At 44.5% G+C, this 14,231-nt stretch overlaps 1 protein-coding gene across 1 annotated transcript; it reads right to left on the bottom strand.

The window, feature by feature from the left end:
* Positions 1-568: 568 nt before the first annotated feature.
* On the bottom strand, positions 569-2,749 carry T265_04483 (hypothetical protein; the record flags this gene model as incomplete). The annotated part of the gene is made up of 1 exon (XM_009169232.1): positions 569-2,749. The coding sequence occupies one exon, from the start codon at positions 2,747-2,749 to the stop codon at positions 569-571; it is 2,181 nt and encodes a 726-aa protein (XP_009167496.1).
* Between the last annotated feature and the right edge of the window lie 11,482 nt (positions 2,750-14,231).

Here is a 14,231-nt window from a genome sequence, read left to right on the forward strand (position 1 = left end):
ATTCGTGCATTCATTTGTCCAGACAGTTATATATGCTTAGAAAACATTTCACGTGGACTTTTCTCTCAATTTTCATTGGTTATCTTGTATTTCAAACTTTTGTTGAGAAATTAAACTAAACAACGGTTCGTCTTTCCCTCAGATAGCTTGAACAGTTTTTTTTACCAAGGTGTAGCTCGTTATGTACCCTGCCTCGAAAACAATTCGCCCACTCCAGTGTGAGCAATCATCAAGAGAGGAAGCTCACGAAAACACATCATGTTTGAATGAATAGCTTTTTGAACTGTTTGACAGTAGGTCAATCTCGGCCCGTATTTTAGTCAAGTTGACAGGTCAAGATCACTCACGTACCGACCGTATTCGTTTTCAAGACACGTTCCCCCGCCGGAATATAGTCAGCCACCCATCGCTTTAGGCATTTTGTGAAGGCAAGTCTGTTCTACACGTATTCGAGATTAACCCCCATTTAGTCTTATAGTTAGACTCAGTTCTTCGTTCTTGTATGATATCGATAAATTAGATTACTGAGAACCAGATAAAAATCAATATATGGATTAATAATCTTAATCTATAATTGGGAAGGAACATCTGCTCGAGATATTATATACATTTCCACTGGTTTCTCACCCCGTTCCAACGAAGGTCTGTTGTGAGCCCTTGACAAAGAGGACTGGTCCGCCAGTGTCTCAGGTGTAACCGTAGCTTGATCGATCGCCACAGTACACGGTTGGCAACAAAAGGTTGGCAGACTCACTACCTGCACAGAAATGGGGACGTAACTTGTTTTCAAATTGGAACACAATGAAAGATCTGTCGGTGGACACAGTTGAGTACACAAGTCCGGTTGTATGCTTACTGTCGTGGTTGGTGTGAATTGTTGTGAAGTAAATTCGGCTCTGCTGAGAGCATTCAGCTGCAGAAGTTCAAAGGGTGTGATCAAAGGTTTAGGGCACGTGATTGCTTCGTTGTCCACAGTAAAGCTGGTGGTGCAAGCCGGCGGCTCTGACTCTTCCATATCAAGGGCTGTTTGTCTGTTTTCTCTTGGAATACAATGGGCGGAAATAAGCCCCACTGGAATGCAGGCTAAAATAGCAATTTCAATCAAATCGTTGGCATGATTAGGCCAATAATGAGGGTGTTTTGAGCTGTACTCACTTGAAAACCAAGTGTTGGTGGATTTGCAAGAAACTAAGGAGTACAATACAAACAGCAGGTGATTGGTTATTCTGGTCACCTGATTAATACAGGCAGTCCATCCGAGTGGAGTAATGACGGATAGGAATATCCCAAGATATATCCTGAGCTGTTTGTTTCCTGTGCATCTTTCGTGAATGTCCACGGAACTTGCGCGACCATTTTCATTTGTGCACACGTTCCGCGACCCTTCACTTTCCCCCCGCCCATCGAATATGACGGTAGATTCACTGATCTTTCTACTCATTCTGTTCCATTTCAGTACTAACGAGAATAACAGGGCGTTAACAATAGTGACAGCGATGACAGGTGCAAAATCACCTAAAAAATCGATCACCAGTTCTAATAGTAACTCGACCGAAGAGAAAGTACATGTCAGTTGAGGACTGGTATCTCCGGGCGCGCTTTCCAAACACAGTTGACAGTCAAGTGAGAGGATCCGCACACCAAATGCTGGAGCAGCGGGTGATTTGCTAGCCATTATGGGACCTTGAACTGTTGGGAAATTAGTGAACAGAAGAGATGCTAATCGAAGTAGAATTCCATAAATCCACGAAGCGCCAAAGTGAAAATAGTAGAAAAAATGCTCCCCTCTAGATTGTTCCGACTTCGCAAAAGGTACTTTGAGCAGACTTTTCAGGAGTCGCACATGTAGCACACACAAAATCATCAAATTCAACCAGTAGACGGTCAGCAAGATCAAGGATGTCGTTCGGGTGATGTCGCAAATGATCTGGAATGTGTTCCAAGGGCTGGGGGAGGATTTCTTCAAGGTTGAACCAGGTCTTGTAAGAGGTGAATGTGATAGGCGAAACGATTTCCCGATTAGAAAAGACAACGCGTACACGAAGCCAATGCAACCCAAATGAAACTGCAGGCCATAATAAAGGCATTTATCTGAGGAGCGATTTCCGGAAGGCGGTAGCTGGTAGGATTGCTGGTCAAGAAGCGCACTTAATCGATCGTTCCTCAAGAGAAGCAGCCTTTTTCTAGCAGTCACGTGTGTAGTAAACAGTCGGAATGTGCTGAGAAATAACCACACACTGTGTGTAACCATGGCAACAATGGACATACAAATCTCGGATAGGAGCCACCATCGATGTTGCACGTGGGTTTTCGGTTCTGTGAATTTAACGACATCATGGGGTGGGGGGAGTTGGCTGTCCACGAATAAATCATCTGACTGCAACGGCAGACTTTCAACTGAGTCTATTTCTGACTCATTCATAAAATGTCGCTGAGAGCTGTTTGCAGCGCCTATCGTGCTTCCATCGGCAAGGGTGATGTTTGTGCTATCGAAAAAGCTAGAGTTCGTATCATAAGGCAGCCGAAAATTAGATGGCAAAGGTTGGAGAAATGGATACTCATGTGAATATCGATTAAGTGCTGAGCTTAGTCTTTCCAGTTCTTCATTCGTTGTGCGCCCACTGCGACTGCTACGTTGAATTCGGTTCAAAGTTTCTTCCCAGTTAGCGTGAACAAGCATCCAATGGATTGAAATATAGAGACACGCGTAGATAATTTGGTCTCGGAAAACACAATGATGGCAGCTCATTTCTTGAAAGGCATTGAAGGTTTGTATCGTGAAACATCTGTATCACACCGGGTAGAATAGGACTGCATCTTCCTGTTCTGATCAAATGCTTGTGGTTATCTGAATCTACATGATGAGAAACGATGTCTGCTTGCACTGGGCCGATAAGCCAATCGGCGAGCGGTATCTGCATCCGCCGCTAAAAATTGGCCCAATCAGAACGAAGGAGAGGTTCAGACAAGAGATCAGCTGAGCGCCGATAAGCCAATCGGCGAGCGATATCTGCATCCGCCGTCTAAAAATTGTCCAATCAGAACGAAGGAGAGGTTCAGACAAGAGATCAGCTGAGCTGAGGTGAACGTCGTTCACTGAGAGAAGATGAATGATTACAGATGGTTTGAAAACGACCAGCGCCATGCAATTTTCTCCAACATCGTTATTTGTTTTCACGTTCTAATCATAATGTCACAACTACACCCTTTTTATTGAAAAAAGTTGCGGAAACCGTTATTTGGATATTAAATATTCCGAGGTATCCATGATGGTATATAACGTGTTTTTGTCGAGAGATTAAAAGTCAGTCTATGGGTTTTGGGATTTGGTTTGACCATTTTTATGGCTAAGAAAAAAGCCGAACAAAACTAACCCGATTTACTCATTCCAAATATATCTAACCGAGATTATTGATGATAGTCGTGTATCAAAATTGTAGTGCCCATGAGCGATAAAGTAATACCCTAGAATTTCGATGCCTTGTGTCCCTGAATCAGTCTGAGAAAGGCCCAGTCAGTAGATGAAACCGTCCCATTATGAACCGCTGGTTTGTACATCGATCAGTATATGCACTTAAGAATGCAAGAGGTTTCGCACAAATCGTTCGATAGTAGTATCTTGGCAAAACACCAAGGCGGAATAAATTATTCACACATTGAGGGCTATTAATTACGTACTCAGTTGACAGACGATGAAAATGATGCTTGTATGCAGCAGAAAATAACGATGAGGTAGAGCGGTGTTATAGATTGATTCCAGCATTCTGTCGAGTTACGCGCAAAACCCCAAAAGCCAAATCTTTCAAATGGAGGTTTATCTACAAATGCGGTACTATAAGTACAATAATAAAATGATAAAACTTCACAAATCGTGGAACTATGCCGGTTTCTATACACCGGTTTAGGAACTGCTAATTCCTAACGGATCTCGAAGTTCACGCCGACTCAAAGCCACATGTTTACAAGCTAGTGAAATCAAGTGTGAACTTAAACAACGTCCGATGACAAGGTCGGATAACGGTTTATGTTCAGGTCAAAAACAAGAAGGCTGGTGTAGGCGCAAACCAAAATAACAAAAAGGGGGAATCGCGTTGTACAATATGAAAATAGAAGAAGGGAATCAACAGGTGTATCACTGCGGAGTTGGGACCAATTGTCAAGACAGCTTAATGTATACAATATTTGTGTTAATCTGACCAGGCAACCATGATGTTTTACTCATATAGCGCAACTCGTAACGGACAGCCAACAGAAAGATTAGAAGTTCATCTGTTTGTTCTCATGTCTTAAAATATTGCCTCACGAGAAATACTAAATAATTGCATGCTTGTTGAGGAGCATAATGGACTGATAATGTCTTAGGAAAACTTTTCGTACATATATATTTACGCGCGACGCCACTGACCACTTCACCTCGATTGGTAATAAAACGTTTGCAACCCAAACTTCTAAGCTCTGCAAACAGATCAACAACCAAGCAGCGCATGCAAGCCAAGAATTCAGAAGAATATCTGGTCAAGTCATCTGAAATCGCAAATTCTGGTCGGATCACGTGAGAAAACGTCTGCCAGACAGAAATGACTCACATACAAGGCGATGTGTCACACTGCTGATCAGCCACTGGTGGCCAAACGGTTAATCATTCAACCACTGGCCAGAGGGTCGTGGGTTCGAAACCGGTAAGCATCTCACGAGATGAGATGCTTACCGGTAGTTATTCCCAGTACAGATGAGACAGCTGTACAGTGGTTCTGAGCTTTTCAGAACATTGGTTTACTTGATGTCAGGACGCACACAGATATGAAAAAGCACAGGTGCAGAGAGTGACTCATCCCCAAGATAGGAGACGTCCGGAAAGTAGGTGCGTTGGTGGCTCTCACTGAACACGGCTTAGCAACATACGACCAGTGTAGTGGGCCTGAGAGTGCTCACGACCGGAACACCACCATTGGCTGTACAAAAAGAACAAATGAACGACCATATTTGGCCATTTAGTCATCCTATATATTTACGCAGACAATACAACCGTGTCCCGAGTTCTCTGTCTTCTCCCTATCGCTTAGTCTGGCAGGCTCGGTGCAGGCTTAATCAATAGACGGCCACCTACGATACAACACTTACCGAGAAAGTTACGAGACAGTTCACACTACTTTGAATCTGTGGTTCTGGAGGGAATGCTCTGGAACAAACAGCTGTTTTACTAGCAGTCTGTTGGGATGAATATGTTATGAGCAGGTTGAAGAAAGGTTGATCAATAGCCAGGACAGTTTGTGTTTGTGAACAAATAATGTGAATTATACTCTGAGGTGGTACCGTTGTAAACAGGCAAACATCCTTTTGAAGAATCTGTAAACGTTTCACGCCGTGGCACGTCTACGGATGAGATCGAAGCGAACAAACACAGAATACATCAGATATAAGACTTGAATCATACCCTCCCGCTTACCAGAGCGATTCGCAGTCAACTGAACTGCCAGGAAAGCCCGCCAATGTCTCGACGCACTTCAGCCTGGTCATCCAACGTGACTGGTGAGTTTCGCGTTGGAAAGCCCAAATTCTCTGGACGTTTACATCATCGGGATGCTAAAAATGTAATGGACGATAAGGCTGTGGGGGAATGGGTACTACATCGCACGTAGTGCAAGTGTTCATTGCATCGTGGATTCGGTTCTGTGTGCAGTACGTATGCTGACGCTCCCACCCAAGTTAATCAATAACAAATGTGGCAACATGCTTCCAAAAGCCCAGGCGGCGTCAGGAGCTCGCGAGTCAACAGCATGCTACTGCGTGGTTTGTCCTCTCCCGGATTACTGAATATCCATCAAGACGCAGATGGAAAACTCTTGTGCTCATTGCCGAGATTTGGAAGAAACCTGTACAGGTACATCCATTTACATTCTAATTATATCGTTAGATGTACTGGGCACTGATCTCTGTCCTGATCTCCCCGGAGATAGACCAACCTCAAGTCCAACTCACAAACCATTCTGTACCTGAAAGTTATCTAAAAATGTCCCCATGCTTGTTTTCTAGGGACGGCGGGGAGGGGGGAGTAATCCACTCTTGGCAGAATTTTGATAACGGCCATCCATGATGGTAAAGTACATTGTCTCATTCTGGCGCGCTACAAATCAAATACACCGTTTGGCCAAAAAGTGCCAAGCGGTCTACGAGACTCATGCAATATTCCAAGACTAATCAGAGGGAGAAGCCGATAAAAACCGCCCGCAGCAGAAGCGTTACGGGAAGCGTCTGGTAACGTGTTCCAAGACAACGTTTGTACTATGCCCCCACTAGAAAAAAAACCGTTTATCATTGTTAGACGTTCTTTTAGCGCGGGACGTTAATAATGAATCGGTAATGACGGCAGGGCTGTGTTTGCTATGGATGTATCTCTTTATAGACGCGTCCGAACTGAGTTGTATCAAATAACTCACTTAATATGACCCTTCCACTTGTCTTGTTGACGGAATGCTACTTATAAGTACTACTCAAGTACTACTACTTAAGTGCTACTTAAGTAGTCCCTAACCGGCTTCCCCTTACGGAGCTACTCAAGTGGGCGTGCACCCCAAATATCCCTTCGGTGGACTCTACGTTTTATTGGAACTCAAAGTGCACCCATCTAAATAAATTACGCGGGTAGAATTCAGTTCAGTGTGAATGCGCACAGACATCTGAAGTGCACTTGTTGCACCACGTTCAGTCAAAAAATACCATGAACGAGAAATTTAGCTGAGAATTCGTTCGAAATGAATTCGCGTGGAACGCAAGACTCCGGAGAGAAACGCAAGGACTTCATTTACTAGTGTGAGGATGAAAGCCCCTCGCTGCGAAGGCGTACATCAATTAAACGTTTAAAAGCTATTGGACAGGAACGTAAACATCTCATATCAACCTTATTTTTAAAAACTGAACTGTACCCAGCATCTTCTAGAGCTTTCGTGAATATTCCTTGACTATCACACAGTTGTAAAGGAATGCTGCGAAGCTGTTCCACAGGTTCTGTAATGAACTCCATGGAATACACCTTCTTTTAGAAGCGAGACTGAGTTACAAGAAAACCGCATACTACTTGCATCCCTCATCAGTAGTATGCGTCGTTATACCATTAGTGGGCGGCCGAAAAGCTTTCAGCGACCTTGTAACCAGTTGCCCTCGTAAAAGTATACCACGGTATTCCGATCCTCGTACCCAATGAAACATTAGACGGTCTGTGTGTAGCACATTCTGGTGAACGACACCGAAATTCAATGTAATCTTCGTTAAATCCGGTTTGTATTATGCGATTTTATGTTTTCCTCCCTCATTCGTTAACCACCCCATATCTTTCCACCCCCACTGTTCAAACTTTGCAACACGTGTGTTTGTGTTTAGATGGAATAGAATTAATTTTTCCGTTTGTGTTGGACACATGTTTTGTCTTTCGAGATCTTTCCCCGCACACAACAGGCGACTAACATTCTGTTCAACAACACCCCCCTCCCGACAAACTTGAAAGAGTATGACGCTACAGTTTATGTGCACGCAAACAAGTGAAAAACATGGGCAAAATACACTCATTTGCAAACGAATTTGGTTTTTTGAGAGACTCACCTGAGGTTACTGAAAACTCGCCGACGACGGATAAACCGTGAATTCAGTGAACAACTTTGCCATTTAGCACGTTTCGAAGTTCAGCCAAAACTTTGTTTGCGTAGGACTTAGCTGTCGCGGGAATTTCTCAGCAGTTAACTCTGTAATTAGTCCAAGTCCAGACACTCAGATTGGAGAGTTAAAAACCTCGTGCATTGTTCGAGCGAGTTGTATTTACCGACTCATAGGAGTGGTGATTTCAAACGGCCCCCTTTTCAGAGCGCAGTGTTCCGTAGAGTTTGCTAGAATTTATCCACCCGTTTGGTGAAACTTTCTAGTTATGATCAGTCGATCCTCTGGCTCCCTTTCTTCCGCACTTAGAAGGAATATTTCTGGTTTTTGTTGTACGCGATTGTGTTTGAACAGTCGTCCTCCTGCATTGGTGTACTCATTGTGGTGAGCTCACACCGAAGGGGCGAAGTACCGAACTCGAGTTGCGCCCCTATTAGAGCTCATCAGCAGTGCATTCCCAATGACCATGCCTAGGTCTGAACTCCGGACATCTGACACGCGAGGCGACCATTTTACCCCTACTCCACCAACGCACGTTGGACGCATCTGAATTTTCGCCTCTGAATAGGCGAAGGTGTTCATGCTTGAGCGATTTGATTGGTGTGCCCGAGTCAGCATCGAAAGGACGACCTAGTAACTGTGACGATCGATCGACCTGCCTGTCAGGACTTCCCAGTCAGATAGGCAAACGGCAGTGGTAGACAGCGACGTGCGATCCCTTGGGGAGTGTGATATCTGGGCTGGACTACTGACAGTGTAGGTGCGTTCCGCCGTTCCACGATATGAATTTTTGTGAAGACACCTTTAGTCGCTTTCAGCCGTAACTCTCCTTTGTCATTTGAACGGTTACAATAAGAAATGCTGTTTTGACGCTCGAGAATACTGTGAGCGAAATGTCGGAAGTCCACATCATGCAACGTAAGTACTCAGGCGGTGCTGGTCACTTGGTTCACTTCTGAAAATCGCTTTAGAAGTTGAGCTTTACGCAGGATCGAACCTTTACGCGCATTCAAATAGACCCATTAGCACCAAATTTGGTGTGCTACTCAGACGTTCTCGTAGCAATACTGGCTGTTGTCAAGGGTTCGATAGACGACAATGCATTTCGAGACGCGATCCTTGATATGGTTTGTCATTCAAGACTAGAAATAGAGTTTCTTGGCTCTTTGGATTTCACCATGTAAAAAGTACACATTGCTTGTTAGTTCCTTTCGGGTGAGAATTGTTCAGTATGCATAGTCGATCCTCTTTGATTATCGATCTCGTCCTGACCACGAATAAAGCCGATTATTGAAGAAAACCATGAGTCATTGTGGGCACCGTTCTTCTGTGGTCCGTTAGCCTGTGTGAATCGCACGGCTTGGTCACGTGAACGCTGGATTCGTTTTTGTGGCCTCTATGATACTGCTAAAATACTGCCAGGTTGCCTAGTCCTAGGCAGGGGAAGTTTCGAGGTAGAGGTTGATTTCGAACCACGAACCTTCCGGTCAGTGAATTCACGTTCTTATTACTGAGCCATCTCGCCTCCCCTCTATTTTTTAGGGGATGTATTGTTTGGAAAGACGGACTTGGTGCCGTAGATTTTGAATTGATCGAAATCGATTCACTACTCGTCAGTTCCGCTATCTAAACCCCCGCGTGGAGAGTAGGCCCTCCGCAAATCAAACACGTGGTTATTCAGGTCACAAAGGAAAGCCCCACACAAGAAGTTGGATGTTGAGCAGGTATGGCCTGTAATATCCAGATGAACGGGTTTTCAGGCGAGACAATACCCACGGTTACTCAATCAATACATTCACCATTCTGGACGTCCCCTTTCGTTCTTACTCGTATCCGTAATTTCAAGACCCACTTTCGAATACGTCCAATCTATTCAGCAATTATTTAGTTCGTTCACTTCGAATATCCAAACTGGTTCATTTGTCAGAGAGAGAGAGAGAGGGCATTTGTCGTAACTGACATTAGCCTGTCAAATCACTGTTTGGCCAAACTCCTGGATAATCGATCCGTTTGAACAACGGAAGAATGGAATGTAATAATGAACTTATTTAAGTGAGCAACACCAAAGGATTCTGGGATGCAGTAAGAAAAAAACGGACAGTTGGTCGTCGGTTTACGCCATCAGAGGTGGGCAAACGGAAAACACACAGTGACAGTTTTGATTGTGCAAAAAACATAAGAACGAACTTGGAAAACCTAGTAGTTCGCTCGAACAGGTGAGTGGTATTTTTTTAAATCCCTCAGGCCTCGATTTCCTAAAGTCGCAAAATTTCCACCGGCTTAGTTAAGGATTTCGCGCATTAGGTTACATTCGGGTTACGAGTGAGTGAGTGAGTGAGTGAGTGAGTGAGTGAGTGAGTGAGTGAGTGAGTGAGTGAGTGAGTGAGTGAGTGAGTGAGTGAGTGAGTGAGTGAGTGAGTGAGTGAGTGAGTGAGTGAGTGAGTGAGTGAGTGAGTGAGTGAGTGAGTGAGTGAGTGAGTGAGTGAGTGAGTGAGTGAGTGAGTGAGTGAGTGAGTGAGTGAGTGAGTGAGTGAGTGAGTGAGTGAGTGAGTGAGTGAGTGAGTGAGTGAGTGAGTGAGTGAGTGAGTGAGTGAGTGAGTGAGTGAGTGAGTGAGTGAGTGAGTGAGTGAGTGAGTGAGTGAGTGAGTGAGTGAGTGAGTGAGTGAGTGAGTGAGTGAGTGAGTGAGTGAGTGAGTGAGTGAGTGAGTGAGTGAGTGAGTGAGTGAGTGAGTGAGTGAGTGAGTGAGTGAGTGAGTGAGTGAGTGAGTGAGTGAGTGAGTGAGTGAGTGAGTGAGTGAGTGAGTGAGTGAGTGAGTGAGTGAGTGAGTGAGTGAGTGAGTGAGTGAGTGAGTGAGTGAGTGAGTGAGTGAGTGAGTGAGTGAGTGAGTGAGTGAGTGAGTGAGTGAGTGAGTGAGTGAGTGAGTGAGTGAGTGAGTGAGTGAGTGAGTGAGTGAGTGAGTGAGTGAGTGAGTGAGTGAGTGAGTGAGTGGATGGATGAGTTAGTGAGTGCATTTTGTCACTCACCTGATTCGCTAATCTTGACGCAATCTCACTCGCCCCATTCATCTGTGGAGTTGAAAAACCCGATCGATGATTGTCTGTCTCGAATGCCTCCATTCACCTGGGTTAATTCGGTACTGGTGTCCCGGGGGTGTCGCGATCACAGAGGAATTAAGTTGATCCTCGCTCTACCCACACCTCTTTTGTCTCATATTCTCAATCGTCTAACGAAGGCGTGTGAAGATGGAACCCGAGATCAACAAGCATTATTTCGGTCGGCAAGATTTTGTTTACACCACATCTTCATATTCCGTCAAGTGCTCGTATACGCACCCCACAGTCTAGGTGTTCCTTGACTTCTAGAGTGCTCTTTTCAACGGGCTTGCGCAAGAAGGTATACCCAAATAATCGTGAATATCAGACATAACATCCAAGACATTTTGAGCTCCTCGACCACGAATGTCAGCGAACTATGTCTGTAATCGTCTTAATTTAGCGAATTCGGAATGAACTCGTCAGAAAACGAGTCTTTGTTGAAGCAGACTACACTTCAGTGGGTCATGTGTCATGCACTGCTGCTGCTTTCCGCACCAAATTCAGAGTGGACAGAAGTTGACAGTGAATAGTGTTACGGAACATTTGCGTGCCTTTCGTGTTGTTTATGTTTCAGGACTGGATCCACGTGATCTTCCTCTGTTTGAATGGAAACAATGTACGTTATGGGGCTAACCGGTGTCAGTGGCCTTAATGGTGTCAGTTTCCATCCAGACTGCCTGACTAAGATTTGGAGGTGTGTGCATTCGAGATCAGCCATGCACAGCCCTCCTTGTCCCGTTTCTTTCGTTCTTATTCCAAGCAGGAGACCAATAGGGTGATTTGACATGGTTGTACTGCGGCACTGCTATCATCCTCTGGTGTAGTGATCAATAGTGATATCAGCGATTGTGGGAGACACAAATGACCTTCACATCCAGATGAGCGTTGCACGGTGGCGAGTAATTTCAAGCCGTCATTTTCCTTTATTCACAGTATCCACACGAAAGTGAATCTTTACTCATTGACTTTTACGAGCCGGAAGTAATTTCGTTGTCAGTAAAACAGCTAGTTTCCCATCGATTTTTCTGCATTCGCCATTGGCCAACCAAATCTCAGCTGTTTGACCGCGTCATGTGAACGGCGCTCGCATTTGTGACTCAAATCATGTGACTGATTCGTTTGATTATTGTGCGTCCGTGGGCGTTTCTGCCACATTAACTGATACGTTTTTTCTGAAAACAAAGTGCGCGCATCAGCCCAGTAGTAATTTCACTGTTTTCCTTTGAGTTGTTTCAGGTGTACGGCTGATCTGTCGATCTGAAACTAAACTGTTCAACAAGTTCCATCTTCAGAGTTCTTTGACATTGCATTTTTGAACGGAAAACTGAGTAAGTATTAAACAAACATACCGTGAATCGTCGGTGAACACTGTGTTCTCCATTTCTTGTCTCGGATTACGTAACAAAGCTCGTCATGGGTTCGGTTGTGCGAGCAATTTATTCTCCCAACGAAACAAATTTTTTATTTGTCATAAATTTCAGAGATGGATGTAAATGTATTGACCCCTCCCCCAACCTTGCAACACTCAGATTGGCGTTTACTTGTCCTAGACGGTCCCCAATGAACGAAGTTTAATTCAAGCCTTAGACCACAAAGATTTATTCAGCAAATCAATCCAAGTGTTTTTCCCGAATAGTTTTGTCAGTCGCTCAGCAGGCTAGCTGCCAACTCTTCCAACCGGATCCCATTAAGCGGATTACATCTGTCAGACACAGGGCAGACAATTGTGGATCAGGCAATCTGATGTCCTTCGACTGACTATATGATAGCCACTCAAACGGACTGCCAGAAGAGTAAAAAAAAGTAATCTGAGTTTTTTCTTATTCTGACAGAAAGTTTTGACAGCGTGCTTAATGAGGTGCTGAGCGTTTTCTACATTTACGTATGCTAATTCGTGCGAATAAAACTCCACGGGGATGTATTCACTTAATCCGAAAAACGTTTTTTGTTTATTCTAAAGGGCGATATGTGCAGGCAGCAAATGATCACCCATTAGGCCCGGCTGAAGAACAAAAAACAGGCAGAGTAGCGAGAAATACACTCATTTGAAGATCAATTTGGTTTTCACGAGAGACTCAACTGAATCCCCCTTTTATAATGAGCTGGACTGAACTTGAAGGTCTGTAGTATATGTCCTAATAGTAACTGAGTGCTTGAAGGTTCTGAGGACACACTCTGCTGTGTAGTGCTCCTGAAAAGTTCCACCTAACCTGTCTCACTCCGCACGCGTCTCTGCAACCCAAAATAATACCTGTGGTGTGTGGTCTCAAGACGACTCTCAAAGCACCTTTGACATTTGCAAATGAGTGTATTTTCGCTAATCTAATGCAATTCGGTTTCAAGTAGAACATAAGGTTGACGGAACCACGGGAACTGCGCTCAACTAATGGGCACAAAAAAGGGCGAAACCGGCCCCCTGGCTGTCGACGAATTTTCTGCAACAAATACAGTACAAATATACATGTATCGCAATATCTCGAATATCGTAGCGACTGAAACATGAAACTGCCTGGTGCAGCACACTCAATTGCCTGAGAACATCACAAACGGGAGATTTCGCTGGGTTCCAAGTGAGTCTCCCACAAAACCAGATGGGTGAGCAAATGAGTGTATTTCGCTAAGAAATTGGGGCGTTGTAATGTTTTCGACAGTACGGAAGACTCGCGAATGCACGAAGCGTAATCGCATTAGTGGACCTGCTAAGTAGTATACGTGTGTAAAATGAATTCACAGACAAAAAAGGACAACCTAAAATCATGTCTCACCCCCAGTTGGCAGCTCCATACGAATACAGCTCAGGGTTTGAAAGTACTCGCTTTAGACTCTTAGACAGATGTCACAATCCATTCGGCTCCGATTCTGTGTAGACAATGGTCCAAAGTCCACAAGTTTCGTCAAAACTGACAACCCTGTTGAGACAGTACGGTTGCCAACTGTCGGAAAGGTCAGATTCTTGGAATTACGCCCAGAATATTCAAAAAAAAACCACTGAGATCCTCAAAGCCATTAAAATTTCATTAGGGCCAGGAAACCAGCTGGCCCCGACGGGACTTTCTAGCAGTCAGTCAGTCAACAATGATGAGTGTTCACCCAACGCCGATCGGACAGTCTGGATTCAAGGTCAAGAGCGCACTTCAAGTACCGTGATGTCCCTTGTTCATAATACAGCTGTTGCTGTCCCAATTGGCGAGTCTTTTCCGCCACTGAGATTGTAGTTCACTGACAACCCTGTTGAGACAGTACGGTTGCCAACTGTCGGAAAGGTCAGATTCTTGGAATTACGCCCAGAATATTCAAAAAAAAACCACTGAGATCCTCAAAGCCATTAAAATTTCATTAGGGCCAGGAAACCAGCTGGCCCCGACGGGACTTTCTAGCAGTCAGTCAGTCAACAATGATGAGTGTTCACCCAACGCCGATCGGACAGTCTGGATTCAAGGTCAAGAGCGCACTTCAAGTACCGTGATGTCCCTTGTTCATAATACAGC

This window comes from Opisthorchis viverrini (assembly GCF_000715545.1).
Source record: "Opisthorchis viverrini unplaced genomic scaffold opera_v5_76, whole genome shotgun sequence".
NCBI classification, from domain to species: domain Eukaryota; kingdom Metazoa; phylum Platyhelminthes; class Trematoda; order Opisthorchiida; family Opisthorchiidae; genus Opisthorchis; species Opisthorchis viverrini.